Consider the following 27,664-nt stretch of genomic DNA (forward strand, 5'->3'; position numbering starts at 1 on the left):
AGCCAGGCATTTTGTAAAGACTCTGAGAGCAGTAGATAAGCCAAAGGGAAGTGCAGAGAACTGAAGTGTTGGAATGCTGCTCTGAAGCTAAGTTAATTTCTGCATGACTCCCTGATGGGATGTGGAGGTAGGCCTCTTTTAGGTCCAGGATGGCTAGCCAAGCATTCTTGGAAAGCATGGGTAGCAGCTGCTGGAAGGTGAGCATTTTAAATTTTGGGATCACCAGGAAGGTGTTTAGAAAGGATAGATCGAAGATGGGATGTCAGGTGCCCTCCTTTCTGGGCACCGGAAACAGTCTCGAGTAGAAGCCTTGGCCTATCTGGTCTGCAGGAATGGGTTCCACTACTCCCAAGGAGAGCAGGGTATGGATTTGCTTTTGAGCCTCTGCCCACTGATTTGGTGGCAGATCTGGAAATCCTTTTGGTGTTGGGAGGGTGTGGAAGGTGAATTTGTACCCCTGAGACACAAGGTTCAGAACCCATTGGTCCTTGGTAATGGTGGCCCAGGTGTCTGCATGAAAAGAGAGTCTTCCCCCTAAAGGAATGTCATGGTAGGCAGAGACTAGGTGGGGAGTCCTTGTGAGTTCTTACCATAGGGTGGCTTAGAACTCCCTGGTTTAGGAGTGGAGGCAGTCCACTGTTTGAATCTCTGCAACCCCTGTGATTGCTGCCTAGAGGGTCTGTTTCTGCGGGTCCTTGGCTAGCCCTGTTTACTAGGTGCAGGAAAGGACCAGTATTTGGAAGGAAAATGCCTGCTGAACCCGGGGGGTTGTACCTGTAAGAAATCTTTCACAGTCTGCACAGATTTTGCCTTTTCTTCCATCTTTTTTACTGCTTCTTCTGCTTTTGTACCAAATAAGTTATCTTTGTGCAAGGGTGCATCAACAATTTAGATTTGACATGATCTGGCAGGGGTTGTTCCTTGAGCCATGCATGTCTTCTAATGACAGATCCAGTTACTGCTGCTCTGCAAGATGCTTCAAGGGCATCAAATCCGCAGTGCAGAGAAAGGGTTTAGGTATCTGACCAACATAGTGCATTAACTCCTGTAAATCTTTAGATTCTGCCAATGCAGGAAAGGAGGAAATTTTGTGTTTAAGGAGTTCCAAGGTATGTTGTTGATATTTAAGCATATGGAACTGACAGTTTAGTGCCCTGATAGCAAGAGTAGCTGAGGTGTATACTTTTTTACCCCATCTGTCTAATGGTCTGGAATGCCTGTCTGAGGGGGTGGGATTCTTAGCTGAAGTAGCTTTAACCCCTTTTGGGCTTTGAGTAATGGCCTCAGGATCTGCAGTTGGGTTTTTGAAAAGATATCTGTGAGAGTCAGTCTGGTTTTCTGGAAGCAGGAGGGAGGACATCTGGATTCAAACTGGATTCCAGGAAGACATCATCCACCACCTCTAGAACCAGGGAGATGACTAAGGGTCTGTGCTGTGGAAGGTCCAGGAACTCTCTGAGTCTCTACTTAGACTGTGGGTAGTCTTGACTCTCCCTAGGTTGAAATGCTCCCTTAATGTGTGCAGGGTTTCCCCAGTGGAAAAATCATCTGGGGGAGAGGTTGAAGAGATAGGTTCCTCTGCAACAGAATCTTCATATGCAGAGAAGGGTTGCATATCTTCATAGTCAGATGCATAGGATCCATCTGACTCCTGTTCAGACATAACTACTGGTGACAGACTTCTTGGCTTCCCCTAATCAGCATGTTAAGGTCCTCGGCCATTTTAAGCATTTGCGACTGAGGCAAAGGAGCAGGCATCGCAGATTGGCTGGTAGTCGTTTTCCTGGGTGTATTTTGAACCCTGGGTCGAAGGAACTCAGTTGTTTTAGAAAGAACAGTAGCCGTAATAGAAGACATCGGTTTAGGTCTGGATTCGGTAGTGTGAAGGACTTTCTCGGAAGCCGGTGCCTGCACAGCAGCTCCGGACCAATCCAAGGTAGAGGTGACCGCAGGATCCACTGACAGAGAAGAGTTCTGAGGCATACCGGACTCCAAAAGGGTCTTGGTAGCGGCCTGTGAATGAACTGAAGCGGGCATCAGGGGCTGCAAAAGCACCTCACTGAATTCCGGAGGGCCGACGACCAGCTTTGCGGTAATGTCGTCAGAAGGTTTGATCCTGTGTGGTCTGTCTTTAGCTTTACGTTTTTTCAGAAGATCTGCTGCCAGATGGCTTACCAAAGTCATATCAGAATTAAAGGACTGTAATCAGAAATATCTGGCTACAATAAGGGCCGAAGATGAATTGTTCTGGTGTTAAAGCACAGAAGCGACAATGAGGAACGTAATGGTCTGGGCCTAGACAAGTGACGAAGTAAGAATGGAAGTCCCTGTGTGGTATTTGCTTTCCACAGGTGAGAGAGTTATTAACTTTTTCTGACATTGGTTAGTGCAAGAAAAAAGGATCTCCAGTGGGGTACTTAGCTTTCGAAGACTTCACTTCAGAAACAAACTCCGGTAGTGGCTGACCAGTACTCGTGCGAACTGCTTCTGCTTCGGGCTCCACGGCAAAAAACACTGATGTAATGGCATCAGATGCCTACGTTTATACTACTGATGACCTGACATCAGTCCTCGAGCGACAGACACCAACGCAGAAATACTAAGTCTCTGGTATTCAGGCTGGCCGCAGCCTACATTGGCAGGGATAACCCAAAAGTCAAGACTGCAAAAGTGAAACACGAAGAACATCTCTTAGTTTAATAGTATTTTTGTTTTTATTCCATAAGAATTAGGCTAATATCAGTGGTAGTTTGCCTAACTGCAAGATAAGAGACTTACATGATTTGTTTTAAAAAAACTAAATTTGTGAAAAAAATACATAACCACAGGAATTTAAAACAAAAAAACATTTTTACTAAGGTTAAGAGCCAGGAGCTCCCTGAGAGTACCGAAAGTGCTTCACCTTATTAAAAATATTTTTTGCTTTAAATTCTTGTGGAGTCTATCCATGCGACACTTTATGATTTGTTTAAAGGTACCAGGTGTGCGGACTAGCAGAAGATAATTGGCACGCACAGGGCTTGGTGTGCTTGTAGAGTTTGGATGTGATGTCATAGTGTGCGATGACATGTCTGAATGTTATGTCATAGTGTACAATGGCATTGCTACATACAGCCCTGAATATGGAAACTTCTAAGGAAAATGTGCTAAACTGTCACTACAGGAGAGGATGAAGACAATCACCAGCTCAGCAAGAAGCATCTCAAATAACGGATCAAACATTTCAAGTCATAATCCCACCATCTACTTACTGTTGGGGGGGACTTCAGGGGTGTCCATTTGAAGAGTGGTCATTGCTTCTTCCAAAACATCAGATGCAAGACTCCCATGTTTTTCAAACAGCAGCAGGAGCTTCTCTTTTGGGATTATGAAACCTGTTTATCAAAATAAGTAGAAATTAAACAGTTAAATGCTGTAAAAACGTGAAACATTGAAATGCTGTTACAGCAAGTACTGGATAAAAGAGTTTAATAAACAACTTCAGCCATCCTGCTAGAAAAAACACATGCATAGGCGTACATACAAAGACACACACACACACACACACACACACACACACACACACACACACACACACACACACACACACACACACACACACACACACACCAGCAGCAAAGTTGATTAAAAAACAAAATAAAAACGAGAATTACTTTATCAGTCAGAAAGCTGCTTAAAAATGCTCCAGTAATAGTTTTACTGTCATAAAGTGGACACATCGTCAGGATTAGAGATACTCCCAAAATGCACACAGTCCAATAATAGCCTATATTTATTACAAATCAAGGTACTGAGGCATGAATAATGGCACATATCACTGGCTGCTTCTTTGAGGCAGTTTTTTCTGTATGTTCATTATAACTCAATCAGAAACTGAGTGAGTCTATGACTTTGTCCACCTTCTGCTCTTTTGGACCAATAGAAATATCACCATTATCACCACACAGAAAGACGGCAGAACCAGTAATGACTATGGGAAGATGGCGGGGAGTCAGCTGCTCTATATCCATTTATACTTACTGTGTGGCTTACGATTAAACTATTCCAGCCTATTGCTGTCATGCTGGTTTTTGGATTTCAGGTTCTTGTCCACACCATGTTTATTGCCCCATGTATTTAAGGCATGGACTGAGGTTAATAATAGATGAATTTCAATTAGAACCATAAAATAAAGGTACTGCTGTTTATGTAGACAATCTGCATTCTTACGTGAACATAAACTAGCACCCTACTCCTTGATAGTCCTTACCATTTCCATAAACACTGAACGAAGACTTGGTCATTTTTAAAAATGAGTTTAAACAACTTATCTGACGCATGCTTCATAATGAAACTTTGGAACTAATATCTGTTATAAGTTACACCTGATCTTCCAGCCAATTTCTGTTTATTGTGCTTCTATCCCATTTCTCATGTTACATAACATGCCAACTGACTTAAACTAGCCTGCTAATATTTATCGGTTTTCTGAACTAACACAACATTGTTCCAAGTGTATCATTTGGTTTATTTTAATGGCAGAGAATGAATTCAGTCAATTGGGCTTTACAGGCTACCCTTCTACCAAGACACACAAACAACACAGACACCTGAAAGATAAGGCCTGTACATCTTAAGCAAGCAAGCTATACACAAGCATTTTTTTTCACTACAACACATTTAAAATGTCCCTCTTATTCTGTGGACCTGTGGAAAAGATATATTTTGTACTTCCTTCTTAAGCACACACAAGTATTAACAAGCTTACTAGCTCTTGACAAAGGGCTCATGAAGTCCGAATTCAAGCAAATTTAATCAAGTCTTTTTTGATCTAATAATATTAGTCACATCACCTGTATATTCTACTGTTATAACTTGAAATGCACATCAATTTGTTTATCTAAGTGTAAAAGATGGAGACAAATCATCATCATCATCCATTTTCTTTTTTCCCCATTTTTCCAGGAGGTTGTGATGTTGCATCTCTACATCTCTCAACTCACAGCCACTTTCCTACCTTCTTTGACAGTAATGCTTGACTGCATCCGGTCTTCTCTCAATCTATCCATCCAGCTCTTGCCTGAACATCCTCAGTTCATTTTGTCTTCTCTCCCAAGTCTCCTTTACCAAATCACCTTCTGCTTTCCTGAACATGTGATTAAACACTGTTATCTCTTCTCTTTGACCTTCTCTACAACTGGAGCAACATTGGCTTCTGCTCTAAAGTCCTCATTTCATCACCTCTCCCCCAGCCTGCATCCCACCACCCATCTCAGGCATTTCATCTTCATCACCTCAAACTTCCTCAGTTACTCTGCTTTCACTGCCCAGGTTGCTGTGCCATACAGATGTAATGATTGCTCCAAGTATTTTGAATAACTTACTTTTCATCTTCTACGTCATTCTTCTATCTCACTCTGCCCATGACCTTTTATGCCATTTAGCTACAGCTCCTCTAATTCTAGTTCTGACTTTCTTATTCAGATGTTCTTTCTCCTGAAGCACACCTCTCACACACCTGAAAATGTTAACCTGCTTCATTACTTTCCGCATCCTCCAATGCCCTCCATTTACTGCACCTCATGAGTCTTCAGTTTTGCATTCCATTAACCAATCATTGACTGACGTTCCTGTTCAAAGCTTGCCTCTAGCACCATGTCATCTGCACACAGTCACGTTGATATCTCGCCTATCCTGTTTGCTGATGTACTGGGCTCCGAAACAAATCAGAGTGATCATTCAATCCCAGTGAGAACTCCGCTGAGTGCTGTTCATACTTGTCTTATTAGGTTCTTGCTCATTGCTTGCACTAATTTTATCAACATTTCTGTGACTTTGAACCATTACAGGATTGTCCAAATCTGCGTTTTTTTTTTACTTTGTTATAAACCTTTTCCACATCTAGAAATGCCCAGATGGATTCTTTCTCCATCTTCAGCTTTTTCTCTGTTATCTATCTCACTGCAAACATCAAGATGGTTGTACTGAATTCTGATGTGAATCCAAACTGCTCATCTCCAAACTTACTAGTCGTCCTGTTGAAGATCTTTGTGCGGACTGTGACGGGAGTATGACATTGCCGTACTGCCCACAGTTATGAATATCCTCATGCTATTTCTTGGAAGTGGACATCATAATGGTAAGCGAGAGACTGGAATGAAGGAATCAGGTGTTAAAGCTGAACAGTTTGGGGAAAACCTCCGGTTGTGGGAAATATATACCACTCTGCTTCTCATGAGTTTAGAGCCAAAAGAAAACACATTCTTGGTGATAGAAGTGATTTGACATTTAACATACATGAAAGTTGGTTTGCTTCTACTTAGATAATATCAGAAACAATGCAAAATGTTGTGTCTGATTTTACACGCTGTGTAGGTGAAATACTATGAACCAAATGCCTTGCTGTTTATTTGTGAAATTTACATTCTAACCAAGAAAGACATTTCCAAGATTTAACCTCTTGAAATGATACTAAGTGAACAAACTGTTTCTAATACAGTGCTTTTGGTATCTCTGAGCAGTGAATTTGTTGTTTGGTTCAACTTTTTGCTCATGATTTACTCACTAGAGCTGCCTTTTTGTTCTAAAAATTCATATAGATGGACACTATGTCCTTGTAAAATGCCAGATAAGGAGAGATCAATAATGCCTTTGATTTGGATATGTCAGCAAAATTCAATGTAGTTGGAGCGACTTCTATAGCTCAGCTGAACTTGAAAGGTTGTGAAAGCGGAGTTTCTTCACAACAAAGCAAATAGCCCTAAGTGGGAGGATGGGACTTTGCAGCGGTACTTTCAGCAAGAAAATACCTCTGAACCAAATTTTACAAAAACACAACAGAAGCCAAGAGGCTCCACTATCTTGGATATGGAAGCTGAAAGCAACTGCCAAATGCACACTGACCAAGGAGTAGCTGAAGCATGAATGTCCATGAGAGTCCCACCAAACATTCAAGAATCGTGGTAGGTGAAGTCACGAATGGATCCACTCTAATTCAGATCATCCATGCACAGAAAGAATACCATTTATCATGCATGTCTTCTGAGAAGCCAGATAAAGGAAAGCACTGTCTGTGTTCATTCTGCAGAACATAAGGAGAGCACCATGTGTGTGTAATCTGTGGAACATAAGGAGAGTATCCTGTGTGTGCAATCTGTGGAACATAAAGACAGTACCCTGTGTGTGCAATCTGTGGAACATAAAGACAGTACCCTGTATGTGCAATCTGTGGAACATAAAGATAGTACCTTGTGTGTATGTGCAATCTGTGGAGCATCAGGAGAGCACCTTGTGTGTGCAATCTATAGAACATGCTACTAGTGGAACCCAGAAAAAGGAGAGTATCCTGTGTGTGCAATGTGTGGGATATGCTACTAGTGAAGCCCAGAAAAAGGAGAGTACCTTGTGCGTGCAACATGAGGAACATAAGGACAGCACCCTGTATGTACCATCTGTGGAACATGCTACGAATGGAACCTAAAAGAAGGAAAGTGCCTTGTGTGTGCAATCTGTGGAACATTTTACTAGTGGACAATTGTGTGCACATCTGTGGAACATACTATTAGTGGAATTGAACCAATTATGCTATCGATCTCAATGTACAAAGACTCAATGTTAAAGCTCCAAGGAGAGCATCAGAAGCCTCCAGTGAGGAGAAAACACTGGGAGCAAACAGAACACTTGTGAACAGTGACAAACCATGGCTGTCTAGACCAAAATGGAGCTGTAAGGATGGCAACTGCTTTCATATATTTTACCTTCAGTAGAAGTTGGGGATAGTGAGGAAAGACAAACAGTCCCATGGAGCCATGTCCATAGAAGGGTTAATGCAACCCAGAAATGACCCCCACAAGGAGGAATGAGGGAGAAAAGGATGTAGTACTTGATATGGGTGAGGCAAACAAAGCACACACAAGGTACCTCCAATTCTTACAAGTTTGTTTAACCACTGAAAAACTAACAGGCCATTTGAGTGGAAGAATGAGGTTCCTAATCTCCCTTGTTCACTAGGCAGCTAATCACACCTGGAATGTGAACAACTGACAGGAAACAACACAATGAACTGACAGTTTCCAAACTCTCAGTAAGAATGAGTCCACTTGCTTGCTGAAATTGCACACAACAAACATGTCTTAACTAGAAGGACCACCACCTCTGAGAATCCGTTTGTTCAGGGTTCTAGACCCAGCAGCATCATTCTCATCTCCCACACAATCATCTACAAAACTGAGTTATGTTAGCCACAACACCGCTTCCCCCATATGACCGCCCCACTCAGAAAGGATACATCCCATTTTGACGTTAGCTCATGAATGAAGGTTCATCAAGGGGTTGCCTACCAGAAAGTTTGCTAACTACAGTCATTAGTACAGATGAGACTTACAAGGTTTGGAGATCTGAAGTGGATCATCCAACAGATCTGTCTCTTGATACCCAATAATCCTGAGGTTGTAAGGTAAGTACCCTCATCTGCCGTTTCACAATAAGAACCCTCAGAATAACAGCTACCTTGAGGCTCCATACCTTGATGCACACCACTAACGACATGATAGAAACCACCAGCACTTCTGGAATGATGAACTAAACGTTTAGCAGGCTCATCAGTGGTAAACATACCCAAGAGGATGGAATATATGGCAAAGTGTATGAAAGCCAATAGATGAGATGGACTGACTGAAGTTTGGCAACATTTAAAGAGACTCCCTGGACAATACTGAGCATTCCCCCTTTGCTGATTATACTGTTTTGCTTGTTGGCAAACTCAGCCAGTCATGCACACACAACGCACAACTTTAATCTTTCTAACTATAAATGTACTAAATACATGACAACAATTTCAGGAAAACAACCTGGGTGCTGATGCAATGCCAAATGGCCATTACACATAGATGGATGAACCTTCTTGGAGAAACTTCCAATATTCGTGTAAAGATAAGTTATCAGTCTTTGTGAGAATTGTGAGAACAATACATACAGGGGAGGAATGAGGTTTAAAACAAGGCAGGACTTAAATGAGCTATGTAATGTTTGACTGAAAATGATTGGGTAAATTATAAGTGATGTATTATGTTTGCAACTGGGAGTGTCAGTATGTTTTTTGACGTAAAATGCTTGCAGCTAGGATTGTGTTGGTGTAGTTTGTTTTAATTATATGATTGCCTATGTCACAAGTGATGGTTTAATAAACATGTTAAAGGGGCAGGAATTGAAGAATTTATCTAATGTTGCTTGGATTATATGATATATAGCAATATATGTGAAGTATAATGTTTGTAAACGTGAACTTGTAAATTCAGTTTGATTATTTTTATATAAATTAATATTTGCCTATGTCACAAGTGATAATTCAATAAAGTTGTTCACAAAAAAGCCTGACATCTCCTATTTTTCTTGAAGTAATAAGAAAGAGAAGTGACACTGCTTGACCCTCTAGTATGAGAGGACAAAGACGGCTCTGATGTTGAAGAGCTCCAGCACCTCCTTCCTTTCACTGCCTTCTGTTGTGCTACAGCATCCATATCGTCCAAGGCCAGCTGGTGACCCCAACTCATGTATCTGTAGTGATTATATACAACCAGTGACATATAATGTGCTACAGCATTCATACAGTCAAAGGCTAGGGTGGTATGAAAACAAAAAGCCAGCTGATAACCATGAGTTACCCCAACCCATGTATCTGTAGTGATTCTATACTATCAGTGATATACAGAGGGAAAAATCTTACCTCTGACCATCTCTAGAGGAACGAATCTTAATACCCCAAAAAAGGCATTGCTCACTCACCCCAGAAATGCCATGATCCTCAGACTCTGCATCAGCAACCAAACCACTGCTCCTGTCAATGGCCTTACGACCTGCAGCAGGATCAGAGTCTCCATCCACCCTCCCCCCTACACCAATTACAGGTCTGCCTGAGTAGAGTGAAACTAGTGTCTACTCTTTTGTTTCACAGTCCTTGGGTTATGGTCAATTTCTGATCTGCACAGCAGATATCCTTGGAACTAAGCATCCCTGAAAATTATCTTGACATCTTGGGTAAAAGGCAAAGTGTGATGATGTAACAATACCAAACACCATGAATGCCCTCTCTATGGCATCATAAACATCTCAAGTATCAGGCAGCAAATAGTAGTTACAATGCCATTCCTATCTTGAGCCTACCTCTAACCTCACTGTCCAGTAGCCTGACCAACTGTATATACATGCTTCCACAGTCTCTTCAGAGTCAAGAAATCTCCATCTCAGGAGGAGGGATAGGAGGAGGGGTATAGTCCACAGATGAGAAGGACAGACAGCACTCAGCACTGCTGCCGAGACAGCCTAGACCACCTTCATTATTTCTTTCCAAATCAAAGACTTTTCTAGAAGCACATAACATTTAATCTACCTTGTTTGCAACTTCCTGCTTCTCTGCCTTTTCCAGATTTTCTGCTACAATAGTAATATCCTAAAATCTTTCTGTAATTTCTTCTTGCAGCATTAGTAGAGCCCCTGCAGACTGCATAGTGTTTGGTGTCATGGGTACATTAAGGTACATTAGATGGAATCCTGCAGAAGGACCTTCTTTCTACGTATTCATTTGGGTAAAGAAAAACTGCTGGAGGGAAGTTGGCAAGCAACCAGACTTCACCAACAATTTAAGAAAATGATATTCAAATTTAACAAAGTTCATTTAACTGGATAAACCTGCTGGTAAAACACTGAACACAAGAAAAATACATTTGTCAAAAACCTGACAATCTTAAAAAATACTCAGTAGTCTGGGAGGCATTTGGTTCTACGCTCTCCTGAGATAAGAAAGAAGTGTATAGTTCCATGAAGTTCCAGCCTAAGAAGATGTCAGGAACAGTTTGGGGATATGCTTTTCCAGTCCAATTGCTTAACACTGGATTGCTGAACCCTTAAAGCAGGAGTTAATTCATCTAATGCAACTCATGCATGATTTTCTGCAAAAAAAAAAAAGTTATCAAATGCAATTTGTACAGAGATGTCTGCACAAAAAACACTTCCCTTTGACATATTCAATGTGATTACCGCTCCACCCCGTTAACAAACTATATAAATAAATAAATACACATCCTGCCTGGTAAATTAGCACGAGAACTCTGAGGTCATCCAGCATGAACCTTACAGGTGTTGCCAAAACCAAGAACAGACACGGGGACAGATACTTAGGTAATGTTCTTCCCAAATCCTGTGACCATCTCTTACTTTTGCTCATAGTGAGTGCAGAATTCATCTACATTCACCTGCTGTTTTTATACAGCAGCCACTTGTAAATGCTCTTCTTCACAAGGCATTGCTTAACTTTATTACCGCACTACACTCACTCTGTCTTTCCTCCCTACATTCCAAAAGCATTACTTACCTCTCTTACTGCACTACATTCACTCTGTCCTGCATCCCTATATTCACTTAAAGCTACAATATCCATGCAAGAGTAACGTATCTCTATCCAACTCCCTCATCCTCCCCACTGATTCTCAACCCTCGCAGCACCCATCATCTTCTACTGTACTGCACTTACTGGTCTATGTGTCCCCATCCCACATCCCCACCCTCACAGCGTCCACCTCCTGCTGTACTGCACTCACTGTACTACCTGTCCTCATCCCACGTCCCCTCTCACAATATCCACCTCCTTCTAAAGGACTGCACTGATTGTTCTACCTGTCCACATCCCACTCCCCCCACTCTCACAGCATCCACCTCCTTCAACTGCATTGTACTCGCTGTTCCACTTGTCCATCCACCCTATCACCCAGCCTGTCACTATAGCACCAGTTAACCTGCAAGAAGTGTAAACAGAACTGCAAACACCGTGACAGTAGACAGATTTCTACTTTGTTAGAAACTCTTACTCCAGACTGTTATAATGATTATACCTGCTGAATATTATATTAGACTCCCACTACGTTAGACAGATGTCTAAGATAATTTAACAATGTTTTTGCATCCTTAATATAGTATTTGTACTTATCTGTACTGTAAACTACATCTTTGCCTACTATTGATTTATATTTCCTTTTCTTGAGCTCAAATGAAAATAGCCCACCTATATCAATGCTGTGCTCTGGTCAACACATAAATACTGAAAAATGCCTACGTAGTAGCAATAAGTCTACAAGCTAACTTCCTATATCACAGCATTACAACTTCCTTTTAATCATGACCCTCATATATATATATATCTATATATATATATATATATATATATAGATAGATAGATATATCAAACTGTTTTTGTACAGTGGACCTATGGGAACTTTAACATAATGTATCAGTTTTATTTATTGGTTATGTTCAATGTAAAGTGTGCAGATGATTTTATTACTATTGTAACTTCACATGCCCTTTCTTTTTAACATCTTTGTTTCTTTTTTTTATTTTATATTTTGTTCTGAATGAAAAAGTCCCGAGAATAAGCCGACCTAACAACTAACTAACAAACAAATAAATACATAAATAAATTACAGCCACAGCTGCTCAGGTACGGTGCACCTGCCACAAATGAACTACCCTGACTGTTCTCATGAGAATTTAACACATCCTGCTAACCACTACAATTACAATCAAAGTCTGTCCACTTGAGTAAATTTCATGGTTTGACATAGTTTTATTTTCATGACGGCTTTTCTTTATGTGGAATGAGCACCGTATTGATTTGTAGATATTTTGTACATTTGTATTTATGTGACTGCAACTTACGAACAGAACCATATGAGAAGAGAAACTATTTACACTACGACAAACCCATTTACCTCGTTATGCCTGTGTTATCAGACCTACTTAACTATTTTGTACTATATCAGCCCGGCAGTACACTGTGGTCTAGCTGTGTGGTGTAGAAGTTCTGACCTTAACTACTACTACTCCCATGTTACTATTTTGTACTGAATAAGCTTTGAAATATTTTACGGGCTAGCTGTGTGGAGCACAGGTACTGACCCTGACTATTCTAAGATGATAAAGATTTGATAAAAGTAATGGGTGTTGGAACCCCAGACCACAGAGGAATTGGGTTAAGTAGCTAATGTAACAATTCTCAGAAAGGTAGCAGTCTGCTCTGCAAAGACTCCCAACTATCTAAAAAATGTTGCTGACTGGCTTGCTGATTTTAAGATCACCCAGGAAAGCTAAGCAGACTTCTCCTGGTTGAACTCCATCTGTTACAAACAATACAGCAATAACACCTGCACTCAAACCTTCACCCACCTCTCCTCAGATCTTGGAGCTCCTGGTCAAACCAAGTGTTTTGTGGTCTGAAGTATACAGAGCGGTTGCAGGCCTCAACCATTTCCTGGGTAAAACTAGCTCTGCAATCCAGAAGATTCTGGTACATTACTGAGATCGCAGTATCTGGTGTGAGCAGATTAAAATGCCTGTACAGCACCAGGTCCAGATCAGGGGATTCCACCCCGGTATACCAATCCTGAAGTTTAAGTCATCAGTCCAAGTCATGGGTTCTACCATGTGACCCCTAACTCAAAGACAAAGTCCAATATATGGCCATGAAAATTAGCAACAAACCCAAATTCCTTCATTACAGAAGCCACAGACTCCTTGTCAGTTTTACAAATCACCTGGATAACATGTATACAGAGAATACGTGGGAGTCACTGCCCTCCTGAAGGAACCTCCTCACACTATTGGCGATACCATCAGTTTGCTTCTGCTCCCATGGAAAATTCATTGGAGTTGGCAACACCAACAACCAACAGCTTCAGATAAAGGGTTGTAAGATAAAATTGCCAACATCCTGGCAGACAGGTTCAGTGCAAACCCCCCCCCCCAAATGAGCAAATGACTATCCCAACAGAGTGTAGCCTCCCTGACATCACAGATGCACAGTTGAGAGCTGCCCTCTCCAAAGCAAAAAAACACAGCATCAATGGGACCGAACAGTGTCCCGGGCTGCGTTTTACATGAGCTCCAAGAAGAACTGAACCCTCACTTAAAATCACTGTTCAGTCTCAGCCTTACAACAGGATATGTACCCAAAGAATGGCGTACAGCAACAGTGGTCCCACTCCATAAAGGTGGTGCCACAATGGACCCCGGAAACTATCGCCCTACAAGCCTAACTAGCCTGGTCTGCAAAGCTATGGAGCGTATCATCATGGAACTCGAAAACAAAGACATTGGGAACCTCCAAACACTGGATCCTACCCAATTCGGCTTTGTTAAGGGCAGATCTTGCCTCTTGAACCTGGTCAATTTCTTTGAAACAGTCACCAAGGCCATAGACGAAGGGAAGGTAGTCCACACAGCCTACCTTGACCTTGCAAAAGCCTCGACACAATACCCCACTCGGGCATCATAAATAAGCTCACCAGCTTAAATATCAACCCCTATGTCACAAGATGGGTTGCAAACTGGCTTAGGGATAGAACCCACATGGTCAGAATTGCAGGTGCCATGTCAGACTCTAGACCAATTACAAGTGGCGTCCCACAAGGCTCAGTCCTGGGACCTCTCTTGTTCGGTATATATTTCTCTGAGGTACTGGCTAACACAGGAGGACTATGGCTGACAAAGTTTGCAGATGACTGCAAACTGGGGGCCATAATCGACTCGCCGGCCGACACAAGCATCCTCCAAAAAGGTCTCACAGAGATGGATAACTGGTGCCAGAGCCATGGCCTAAAGCTAAATGCCAAAAAGTGCATAGTCATCCCCTTTGGGAAAAACAAAGTACCCACAAATTATCACATAGGTGGTAAGCCATTAAGTACGGAAGAAGTAATTAGGGATTTGGGGACCCAAGTAGATTGCAACCTCTCCTTTGACAATCACATTGCCAAAGTGGTTAGAAAGACATTCTATATAGCCCACCTTATCACGAAGGGGTTCACATCTAGATCAAGAGAGGTCATTGTGCCCCTCTACTCATCACTCATCAGGCCCATAATTGAATACAATGCCCCATTTGGGATGTACCTTACCCGACACCTGCTACAACTAGAAAGACCCCAAAAGTACCTCACCAAGAGGATCAAGGGACTCAAACAGATGCCCTACGCAATTAGGCTAAAGAAACTCCAGCTCTACTCAGTTGCTTACCGCCTACTCAGAGGCGATCTGTGCCTGATATAAAGCCATGTCCAACCCAGAATTAATGGACATGCTCCACCTCAAAAAATCGAAATCCATCAGAACTACACGCTCCAGTGACTTAAACCTCAACACAGAAATAAATAGAACATGCTGGAGGGACAGATTCATATCCCAGAGGCTCCCCTCACTCTGGAACAAAATCCCAATCCATGTAAGACAGAGCCCCTCAATGACCCTCTTCAAGAAGAATCTTGACGTTTGGATGGGAGATCATAAATTTACCCCTGGGATCTCTTCTGTGTCACTGCTAGACAGACGCACGGTAAACTAACCTTAAATGGGCTATCTTCTGTGACCTACTATACAGAGGCACAGTCAACTAATCTAAGAAGGGTGGCAAAAGCCAAACACACTCTGGCTAGGCTTGTAAATGCCCTAGGGCAGATAGCCTAGTATCAGCCTATGAACCTGTGAACCTATAAGATTGTAACCCCCCACACACTGCCCTTCTTTGGTCTACAGTACTGCACGACAAACAATCCTTGGGTGTTAAAGCCATTAAGGCAGGGCCCAAAGCTATGGTCTAGCCAAGTCACCATTGCAAATGCTAGATGAATTTCACACACCTAGTCAGACAAAATACCAAGCTTGTTGCAAACCAATGTGGCATTAGAATACAGAACCCTTGTCAAAGCTACAGGACTACAGCTCTCATCAGATTGTTCCAACTATCCACAAGGAACCACAGGTACACTCAAAAAGTAGAAGTTTTATGTCTGAAAGGCTCTGTCCCATGACGGACAACATAAGTACTCACACTGGTCATGGTCTACACTCTATATCCCCCTAGTGGTTAAAAGGACTAACAGCAGGTTTACATTTTTCAGCATTCTGAGCAACGTACACAGCATAAAGGGATAGTTGGGAACTCTACCGAGGAAGGAATGTCAAAGGTGCAGAAGTGAATCCCCATCACAGGCAAGAAAGCAACTCATGAGAAACAGACATGTCTACAATTAATATAAAAAGAAGTAAAAGTATCAAAGGAATGAAAGCAGACATGGTTTGAGTGTGAGCTAAACAAAATAAGAGGATAAGAAGCCCCTGAAGAACTAAGACAGACGTCTGGCACAATGTAAAGACAAGAAACACTGGAGACTAGTACATTTTATAATCAATGAATGAACAGTAAAATAACAAACCGACAAAACTGAGGTGTGAAGCACAACTGAAAATCTTAAGTCCAAACGGAGGAAGCTGATAAAGGAGATTAGTCCAACAAACTTCTGACAAACAGGATCAACAGATTCAGGTTTTGGGGTACCATAAAATAAGGAGGGTTAAGCATCTCAATGGATGGAGTACCTTCACAGGAGAACCAGGAGGCCAGCAGCCAAAGGCGAAGAATCACTTATGGCTAACCAAAAGATACAGTTTCCAATATAGGATGGCAAAAAATGGCCAGCAATGAAGATCCAAAGACCTAAATGTCACAGACAACTAGCCAATCCAGGATCTATGTTCTAGTCCAAGAAGGCAAGACTTGGCTTGCAGTATAGCTCCAGCAAGTGGTGCAAAAAGGCCAGTAGGCAATAGAGGCTGGACCATAGGCAACCAGTGAAGCTCAGTCTCCAGCACCCAAACCAAATATGCAATGCCACAGAAGGATACCTGGAGTACTAAGCTGTCTGCAGAACAAGTCCAATTAACCAAGACAAGGAGGTATCACCTGAAAAGGGCAAATGTGGAGCTCAAAGACCTATGGAAGCTGGTTGAAGTCCACAGTCCAGCACCATGGTGAAATAAATACTCTAGCATTCTTGGCAAGGGATTGCTAAGTATCAGCAAAAAATGTAGTTTACTAAGGCAGTGAAGAACCAGAAGAAAACACAAAAAAGAGCTCAAAATCTCCATAAAAACATTGCAATATGAGAAAACAGAATACAAAAAGCTCACTGAATTATTGGAACCAGAAGCTGATCAGTGGAAGTAAAGCAAACTGATTTAACTCCAACCACTATGCAGTGAGAAAAATTAAAAAATGGAGCTTATGAACAGCAGCACTTTTAAGACTAAGGTAAAATGTCTACAATCTGAATCAGCTGTGGCAATAACATCAGGACAAAACTGCAGATTTAAGGATGACTAAAAGTTGAAACACTGAAGTCTAAATCCAAGATGCTCCATCATTACAGCACTACATCAAAGTGAAAGGCTGAAGCAGAGCTACGTCGTTTAAGAAGCAGTGTGTCCGAGCACTAAATTTAGTGCATTTTAAAAATTATTAAATAAATAAATGGGGCTTATTATCTGCCCCAGGGTTTTGGTAGACACAGCAGCACTTTTTTAGGGAGTTAGTTACTTATGCTGTGCTTTGCCCAGAATGATCCTGTAATCCCTCCCTGAATTACTTTCACTACTGTAGTACTGTCAACACAACCACAAAATTATGCCATAGTAATTAGGTTCTCCAGCCTGCAAGTTCCCACTGGTGAATCCAAATTCCCATTAAGAGTGTCTAGTTACTAAACATGACTTTGTAATCATGCCGGCCATGGCACACAATTGGAAGGAAGCTAGAAAGGGTCACTGCATCATAGTGGCACTTCATTTTTATTTTTTATTTTTTTATTTTACATTTGTTGACCGGGCTAGTCCAGCTGGATAAATGTCCATTTTCAGTGGAGGCCCGGGGAGAAAAGCTCCATTGGTTAAACAAGATTAGAGAATAGAAATACAAAACAAACAAAAGCATTAAGCATGAAGGATAAGAAGATTTTAGTAGAAGTAATATACATCTAGGAGTAAAAAAATATCCATAACACGAAAAAATTCAAGGAAATGATTAAATACTTTCAGTATGGAAATTTGATAGTATCAAAACATAGAGAGAATCATACATTGTCTTGAAAATAAGGTAGACAACATAAAACAACAATATACAATATATATGAGATCAGTTATATCTACAAAGATATGATGTCAGAGGAAGTCAGTCAGGATACCGTAGCAGAGAAGGAAGTATTGTGGTAGAGGAAAGGAAGAAGGACGGTTAGTCAGGGTTGGTACAGGAGCAAAGCCAGTATTTATTAAGATGGATTTCCAGTTGTTTTTTAAACAGTGGAAGAGTGGATAAAGAGGAGATATTTGATGGGAGGTTGTTCCATATTTTGCCAACTGAGTTGGACAAAAGGCAATTACCTGCAGAATTAATGGGTAAATCATGCTGCCTATCCCTAGAAGGGGTCACTGCATCACAGTCGCACTTAATCATGCCAGCCATGGAACAAGATTGGGAGGAACACTCGAAGGGGTCACTGCATCATAGTGGCAATCATGCCGGCCATGGTAAAAGATTGGGAGGAACCCTTGAAGGGGGCACTGCTGGGTAGCAGCAGCAGCCCTGGCAGATTTTATGACCAATTTCCTGTAAAGCTGTGGCATTAAAAAAAATTCTTACAAAATTCATTCAACTTAATCCTATGGCACAGGACACCTTTTATAAAAATCTCTATTAAAATGTTGGGTTTAGAATTTTTTGCTAACACTGACAAGATTGACTATGGGTGTTAAGAAAACTCTATGGTTCTTGTAGGAAAGGGGGCCAAACCCTCAAACACAGTTGCAAAACTGGACTCAAATGTTGCAGCAACTGGAAAGACCCCAAAAGTACCTCACCAAGAGGATCAAGGGACTCAAACAGATGCCCTACGCAGTTAGGCTAAAGAAACTCCAGCTGTACTCGGTTGCTTACTGCCTACTCAGAGGCGATCTGTGCCTGACATATAAAGCCATGTCCAACCCAGAATTAATGGACATGCTCCACCTCAGGAAATCCAAATCCCTTAGAGCTACACGCTCCAGAGACTTAAACCTCAGCACAGAAATAAATAGGACATGCTGGAGGGACAGATTCATATCCCAGAGGCTCCCCTCACTCTGGAACAAAATCCCAATCCATGTTAGGCAGAGCCCCTCAATAACCCTCTTCAAGAGAAATCTCGACGAGTGGATGGGAGATTGTAGGTTTACCCCTGGGATCTCTTCTGTGTCCCTACTAGACAGAGGCACAGTAAACTAACCTTAAAAGGGTTATCTTCTGTGACCTACTACACAGAGGCACAGTCAACTAATCTAAAAGGGAGGCGAAAGCCATACACTCTCTGGCTAGGCTTATAAATGCCCTAGGGCAGATAACCTAGTATCAACCTATGAACCTATAAAGTTCTACTTGGGCTTCTTAAAGCTGAGGGTAACAAAGCCTGACTTACTGAGTATGTCAACCTGCCACCCACGCTAACTATTGTGATATATATATATATATATATATATATATATATATATATATATATATATACTACCCAACAGTACTGTAATGCATTTTTAGCTCACTACCCCATGTGGGGACCCTGTTCCCACACATCCAGTCTCGAAACACACTTTTTTTGCTCTTTGTGTTTTTAATCTGTCTGCCAAACTGCACATCCACCCCCCCCCCCCAAGGGCAAGGGACAAGTGGAACAACTGGTACTGAAATCCTTTCCTCAAGGAATCAGGGGTTTATTTTCATTCCCAGTGCACATGCCCAGTAGCATGCCCATGGTTCAGTGTGCAGTAGTCCTTTAGTGAGGGTGTGCCACATGGTTCGGTGTGTAGTGGTCTTTAGTGAGGGTGTGCCACATGTTTCAGTGTGCAGTGGACCTTTAGAGAGGGTGTGCTACTTGCTTCATTGAGCACTACAACCCCTCAGATGTTCCTGCCTTCCAGAACAGACAATCCTGGATGGCCTCCAATCTGCACTGGGGATAATATCATGGGAAACATGCCTAGAACACAAGTGTCACACCATTCCCCTATGAGAGGTAAATGGGCATCATCACTCCACTCCTTCTTCTCGCCAGTCCCACCAGTGTCCAGGCCACTAGTCTTGACAAAGAGGAGGAGGTGGAAGAAGGAACAGCAGGAGGTGGAAGATGAGGAGAAGGAGGAGGAAGTGAAGAAGAAAGAGGAAGAAGGAAGAGGAGGTGGGGGAAGAAGTGGAAGACTAGAGAGGAGGAAGAAAAACAGGAGGAGATGAAAAAATAGAGATGGGAGAGGAGTTGGTTAGGATGTGGGAAAGTGATGTGACGTGAGCAGCACTGGATTGGAAGGGAATGTGGGGAGTGCAGATGAAAGGGTGACCTACATGGACATTACAGGAGCCAGATATGGCACAGCAAAGGTAGACGAGTGAGAAAAGGAAGACTGGGCCTAAAAAGGAGAAGGCAACAGAACTCCTGCTACAAGAATAAGTTAGAAAAAAGCCAGAGGGCAGTAAAATGTAGTCAGTCACTGGTCATAAGAACAGTACAAGCAGATGGGACAACATGCAGCATGATGATACTGGGAGAGTCAGTAGAAAACAGAGGACAAAGAGAAGGAAGGAGGAGGCTGGACATCCTATGTATCATGGAGACAAGACAGAAGGGCAGTGCAGCAAAGCCACTTGCCTTGGGATCCAATAGAAATGGTGTAGGAATTGTGGTGAGGGTGAGGCTTCAGAAGACAGTCAAGGATATCACCAGAATTAAGGACAGCCTCAAGACAATCAGACTCCAGTGTAAGGAGAGGGTAGTATTCATCATCTCAGACTATGTCCCACAGCTTGTGATACCAAGGAAAAGAGTGCATTCAGGCAGCAACTGCAGGACTTACTAGCTAAAGCAGGACAACAGGAGACGGTGCTGATAATGGAGGACCAAAATGCACATACTGGGACAGACAGAACAGGCTATGAGGACTTCCCAGGTCTACATGATTAGGACAACAGGAACAAAGAAGTAGAGGCCATTCTAGACTCCTGTCTGGCAAATGGCTTGATAGTGGTCAACACTTGGTTTACTAAGAGAAACAAACAGTCACAAAAAGCACATACAAGAGTGGCCAACATGCAACTTAGGTAGACTTCTTCCATCTAAGGAAAGGATACCAAGGTAGAGTCAGAGATTGCAAAGGCATCCCTAGTGAAACAGTCGTCCCACAGCATAAACCACTGGTCAGCTGCAAGCAGTGGTCTGAGAAGGTTCTAAGGTCAACGATGACTGTGATGAAGATCTGGAAGTTGACAGAAGAGAAAGCATGAGAGTTCAAGGAAAATTCAGGTTCCTACCACCTCAGGAAGAGGAAGAAATATCAGAGAGAAGAAGGGGAGAGCATCCAAAAAGCCTGTGTGATGACCACAGAACAGATATGTGGTCAATATAGGTATGGAAATAAGGTGCGTAAAGAAAGGTGGAGGTGGAATACATCAGCCCACGATGCCATCAAAGGAAAGGAGGGTGCAAGAAAATGTCGAACAGAGAAAAGATGGACCAGACTACCAAGGAATACTGGCAGGCTAACAAAAAGGCTAAGAGAGCAGTTGTAATAGTGAAATACAAGGTATCAAAGACACTCTAAGAGCTTTTAGAAAATGACTCAGTAGATGTAATACAGAATCCATCAGGTCACAAAGCAAAGTCAGGAAAATAAAGAAGATAGTCAGACACCTGCATAAGGGATGCAGCAACAACTTGCTCCCCAGTCCACAGACCTCACAGGTACATGGAAGTACTTCCAGCAGCTTCTGAGTGAAGAAAACTCCACAGAAGCTGTACTGCCTACAATAAAAGAGGAGGAGGAGTCCACTGTAGAAGTAAAAGCAGCACTAAGGAAAAAGAACTCAGGGAAAGAAACCGGCTCAGATGAGGTTACAGTAGATATGATGAGGATGCTGGGTGATTTAGGGGAGAAATTGCTTCAGAGGGAACTCATAGCAGTACGGAGAGAAAGGACATATCCCAAATAACTGGAGAATAAGCATTCTAGTGATAGCGTATAAGAACAAAGGGGACATACACATTGTGGGCTGTACAGAGATATCAAAACTACTGTCACACTGCATGCACGTTCTGGAGAAGCCACACCTCTCAACCTTTTAGTGAAAGAAATCTGACAAAGTCCCAAAAATAAGGATGGTCATTAAATATCACACCTATACACTTAGAAAGCTGCTAGAGTAAAAGTTTTGTATTGCTAAGCATTTTCTCAAGGATATGAGATCTGAAAATCAAATGTCTGTTATAATTTAACAAATTCAATAATCATAGATTTGCCAGAAAAATCACAAATTTTATGAGGAACAAACTAAATATTAATTCAAAAATCTGGACAGTTGAGAGGTATGGGAGAGGGTAACTGTTAAACAAATAGTAGAAAGTAAGATGGTGAAAAGTTTTGATTCAGATCAGGATGCAGCACAACCAAACTAATGTTTACAGTTACGAACAAAAAGAGGAAAAAACAAGTTCAAAACAAGCAAATAAGTAAACTGCAAGCACCAGTCTCCACGCTCCAATGTACGTAAAATACTCCTATAATGTCAGGATTCCACACAAAGTCGATACTTTAAAAACACTTTGACAAGACAAGAAAGTAAAAAATGTGTATAACGTGAAGCGCTTTTCGTCCGGATATTATAAAGACTTCTTCAGACAATCAAAAACATTCAAATCACAATTTAAAAACCCTTCGTCATAAAAATATAGGCCTATCAGGTCTACTCATCTGAAACACCAAGTATTTAAAGGTGTATGTTACCGCTTAAGCAAGCACAGCCATATGTTGACATAGTACCTTGTTTCATTTTAAAAATATGTGTCAAAATAAACATAAACATACTGCATTTAAATCAGGTGCGCTAACCCATCGTCTGATATTACTAAAATCTAAATAAAACTATGCCCTTTTATAATCATACCAAGCGCATCTCATCTGAATATCGAAACTATCATTAAAACTATGTTACACAATGTTATATTATCTTAGAGTTACATTCAAGCTATGCTGCAATACGCTGTAAATTTGTTTAAACTTAGCTCGGAAAACCAGTCAACCTTGTACCAAGAATGATACAAAGTAATAAATAACCCTACATTTTAAACCAATACTATATATATGTACAAAGTAAGCATAAATATTAAATAACAACAATATTACGAGTCCAAGAAAATGTTAAAAAACAAAATGTTACAAATTCTCAAAATGTCAACAAATTTCTCAACGTCTAAAAAATATAAATAAATATGTATATATATTCTGTTACCACCTCTAACTCAAAATTGGACCTGTCTTAGGACCTTACAATCAGAATTCAGATTTTAGTAATATCAGACGATGAGTTAACGCACCTGATTTAAATGCAGTATTTTTATATTTATTTTGACACATTTTTAAACTGAAACAAGGTAGCATGTCAACATATGGCTATGCTTGCTTAAGCGGTAACATACACCTTTAAATACTTGGTGTTTCAGATGAGAAGACCTGATAGGCCTATATTTTTATGATGAAGGGTTTTTAAATTGTGATTTGAATGTTTTTGATTGTCTGAAGAAGTCTGGATAATATCTGGATGAAAAGCTCTTTATGTTATACACATTTTTTTTACTTTCTTGTCTTGTCACAGTGTTTTTAAAGTATCGACTTTGTGTGGCATCCTGACATTAAAGGAGTATTTTAACTACACTGGAGCGTGGAGAGTGGTGCTTGCAGCTTACTTATTTGTAATGTTTACAGTTAGACAGCAGTTGAGAGGAAGCTAGAGATGAGGAAAAAGTCCAACTGAGCATTCCTAGAATTGCACAAACCATATGCCAAGGTCCCAAGAAATCTGATTTGGACAAGAAACAATGGATGACTTTGTGTAGGCTTGTATAACAACCTAATGACACAAGTAAATACAGTGTTCAGCCCCACAGAGGGGATCCCAGTGGGAATGAATGTATATCAGGGTTCAAATTTGTGCAGATTGCTGTTTGTAATGGTGATGGACTACATTAGCAAACAGGTTGGAGGGTAGAGATCAACAAAGTTGCTTTATGCAGACGATATGGATTTACAGGCAGACAGACTCTGAACAATAACTTCAACCGATGACAGGAGGATGGAATTCAAAACTGAAGGCACACAGAATAAAACTACAGATAAGACGGTTATAAAGGCAAGTAATGGGGGAAATCAGAAGATGAGAACTGAGATAAAAGGAAAAATAGTAGAACAGGTTAACAGCTTCAAGTATCTGGAAGAGGGGGTTGAGCAGGAGGGAAGTCTGAATGAAGTTAATGCCAAAGAAACTGAAGGGGAAGGTATACAAAACAGTGGTGCAAACAGTACTACTGTACGGTATAGAAACCTGGGAAGTAAAGGCAGAACATCTGAGGAAGCTGGAAGAGATGGAGATGAATTTCCTGACATGAGTGGTGGGATGCACAGTGTGGAATAGGAGATGAAATTCCTGACATGAGTGGTGGGATGCACAGTGTCGGATAGGAGATGAAATTCCTGACATGAGTGGTGGGATGCACAGTGTGGGATTGGAGATGAAATTCCTGAGATGAGTGGTGGGATGCACAATGTGGGATAGATGAAGAAATGAAAACATCAACACAGAAGCCCAAGTAGCTCCAATTGCAGAGAAGGTCAAACAGAAGAGATTACTGTGGTTCGACACATAAATATGAAAGCAGAAGACAATCTGGTGAAAGTGATTTGGGACAGACAGGAAGAAGGCAAGAGGAAATGAGGGCATCCAGCCAAGAGATGGATGGATTATGTGACTGATGTCCTGTGACAGTCAGGCATGACTGTCAAAGAAGGTAGGAGACTGACACAGAGATGGCAAAAGAACACCCTGACCCCACGTAGAAAATGGGAAAAAGAAGGCTGAAGAGAATGATGATACATAAGGCAACCAGCGAAACTGGAAAGGGTACAGATGGATGGGGTACAGATGGGGTACTGCCATGATACAAGAACTAAATGAGGTGACAGCCAGTGTGGGGAGAATCAGGCCAGTTTTACTGACTGAAGACTCAATCACCAGGGATATTACTAGTGTTGGCAAGGAAGACAGACTAGGTTATACATAAATCTATCCACATAGAGCAAATAATTAGTAAAAAATGAGAAGTGACCAACAGGGTTACCAAAGGAGAGGGGGTACAGTCACATTTTGGTGTACAAAGGCCCCAACAGCCTGTCAGATGAGACAGCTGAGATGTCAGCAAGAAGGGCCACAAAGACACCAGAGAGATGCCAAGACAAGGCAATGAATGTAGCATTCTCACTTATGTTGGCATCCAGAACACTGACAAAGAAGAGGATTAAGGTGTATGAAGACTTTCAGCAGTGAAAAGCTAGAATGGTTTGGGGTTTGTGGAAGGATGGTCAGCTCTGTGCTGGGGACTGGCTCCTCTTAGTCCAGAAGGGACGGGTCAGAACTGGGTTGGTACAGCTCAATGTTAATACTTCAAATTAAGATGAAATAAAGAGGAGGTGTCACAAAAGTAGATGTGAAGGACAGGAATTCAGGCATTAGACAGAAAAAAAAGTGGGCACGAATGAAAGCACATAAAGGAATAAACAAAGATAACCTGGAGCATGGCTATGCAGTGCATGGAGTCTGCACAGCAGAACTGCAAACAGTGATGCAACACAGGAGGATGAACAAAACTGGAGTCACAGAAACATAGGCCAGTGACTAAAATGGGTAGGACAAAAATTGCTTGGGTAATGTTTGTACAGGAACGACAGACAAGGAGGAATAAAAGAAGAGTGGCAATCGATATAAAGTAGGCACCGAATGTGAATCAGGTAGCACGAGATGGAACATTAGCCATGAAAGGGTGAGACAGTGGGCAACGTCATAACATAGGTTATATGATCTAGTGGTTAAGCTAGAGGAATATGGGGTGCAATGAGGGGTTAAAACAGTACATCAACTCCCAAACATGTCAAGGAAAGAGGAGGAGATGAGACAGTGGAGAAGGGAATAAAGGAGTGAACTAAGACAGAGAGAGAAGGTTACACTCATGAGAGATCTGAATCTGCCAGAAGCACACTGGGAGATTCCAAGCTCCAGGGCAGCGAAGGAGCGGGAAAGTGACTGATGTTGAAACTATGAGGGTTCAACCAGTGGTGTGGAAATATATAGAATTCTGGATGTGGTTGTAGATCACACTGTGTGATATACCTTTAAGAAGCATTCCAGTCAGTGGACATGTGCATATAAGTACTGAGCGCGTGCAAGCAAGAGTTCCATTTTGAGTGAGCAGCCAGTGTGAAAGCATGCATGTGTGTAGTAGTCAGTTAGTTAATTTGTTTAGGTTTAACATTCCTGCCATCCATCCTGACGTATTTGTATGTAATAAACTACTTAAAAGAACACCCAAGCTTCTTTATCTTATTCAGATATACAAGATGAGTAACATGGTTTCACAATCGATCCAGAGTCAAAACCATGAGGCAAGTAGTTACAAATGGAGGAACATGCAGGAGTGGATCATCCCTACTGCTCAAGCGACTCGCAAACAAGTCAGAAATGATTTCCAGGTACTAAAACTTGCTTAAATGATTTCTTTCACAATGAATCTAAAACAAAGCACTGAGAATGCTCAAAACAAATGTCTAATTAAATGAAATATCCGAAATTGTGACATTGATAAAAAAATATTCAAAATAATTACAAAAATGTTTGAAACACTATCCAAATCGCATAAAATGTATAAAAAGGGAAAACAACCATATTTTTTCGCTATGTACTATTTTTTTCACATTAACTAAAGCTATTTGAAATATCCGTAGTGGGCAAAGTGTTGGCAAGTGTGTGCAGCATTACAGTACAGTTATTTTGCAAAGTACAGTAATTTCAAAGAATATTTTGCAAAGTACAGTCTTTCGAATAGATTATTGTGTATCTGAGTACTATTACAAGTACCTGGCGTGTGAGCATGTTTGTACATAATTACAGCAGCCAAGATTGCACTGTGTTTTACTATAATTTGTGGGCATGTCAGAAGGATTTTGCAGACCCGCACCACTTGTGCTTGTGTTTGATAACAATACTGCAGAAAATTGGAGAGTGTTTGAGCAAGAGTACAACATTTAAATACAGGCTGCTTTTTCTGACAAAGATGCGTGTACAAAGGCATTTATTCTGCTTAAATTAGCTGGTTCAGAGGCCACTAAAAGAGAGTGTTCATTTATGTATACACCTGCTTTGTTTGCAGGGGAGGGGAAAAACCGCCATATTGTTATACAGGCTGAAAGACCCTGAATGATTGAAACGTAAATTTAGAGAAAAGTGTAACCACCAAATGAATATTACAATGGAAAGGCACTTATTTTACACAAGAGATCAAATGCTTGGTGAAACTTTGCAGCACATAAAACCCAGTTGAGAAATAGGTTCATAGGCTCGTACTAGGCTATCTGCCCTAGGGCATTTATAAGCCTAGCCAGAGTGTGTGTGGCTTTCGTCACCGCTTAGAATGAGAATACTACGCCCATTTAGGATTTAGTTTACTGTGCCTCTGTCTAGTAGTGACACAGAGATGACCCCCGGGGTAAACCTACGATCTCCCATTCACTCGTCAAGATTTCTCTTGAAGAGAGTTAGTGAGGGGCTCTGCCTTACATGGACTGTGATTCTGTTCCAGAGTGTAGGGAGCCTCTGGGTTATGAATCTGTCCCTCCAGCACATCCTATTTATTTCTGTGTTGAGGTTCAAATCTCTTGCTCTCATGGCTCTGATGGATTTGGATTTTCTGAG

The 27,664-nt window shown here is 41.4% G+C and overlaps 1 protein-coding gene across 1 annotated transcript in view; it reads right to left on the minus strand.

Annotated features, from left to right (window-relative positions):
* The window catches only part of LOC122814900 (KRAB domain-containing protein 4-like), a 94,851-nt gene that overhangs the window by 26,071 nt on the left and 41,116 nt on the right, over positions 1 to 27,664 (minus strand). Inside the window, exon 3 of the mRNA XM_044087165.1 lies at positions 3,252 to 3,374. Within this exon, the coding sequence (XP_043943100.1) occupies positions 3,252 to 3,374 (123 nt within the window). The remainder of the gene's footprint in view (positions 1 to 3,251; positions 3,375 to 27,664) is intronic.

The sequence above is a fragment of the Protopterus annectens genome, chromosome 11.part0 (genome assembly GCF_019279795.1).
Source record: "Protopterus annectens isolate FY-2018-M chromosome 11.part0, PAN1.0, whole genome shotgun sequence".
Classification (NCBI taxonomy): Eukaryota; Metazoa; Chordata; order Ceratodontiformes; family Protopteridae; genus Protopterus; species Protopterus annectens.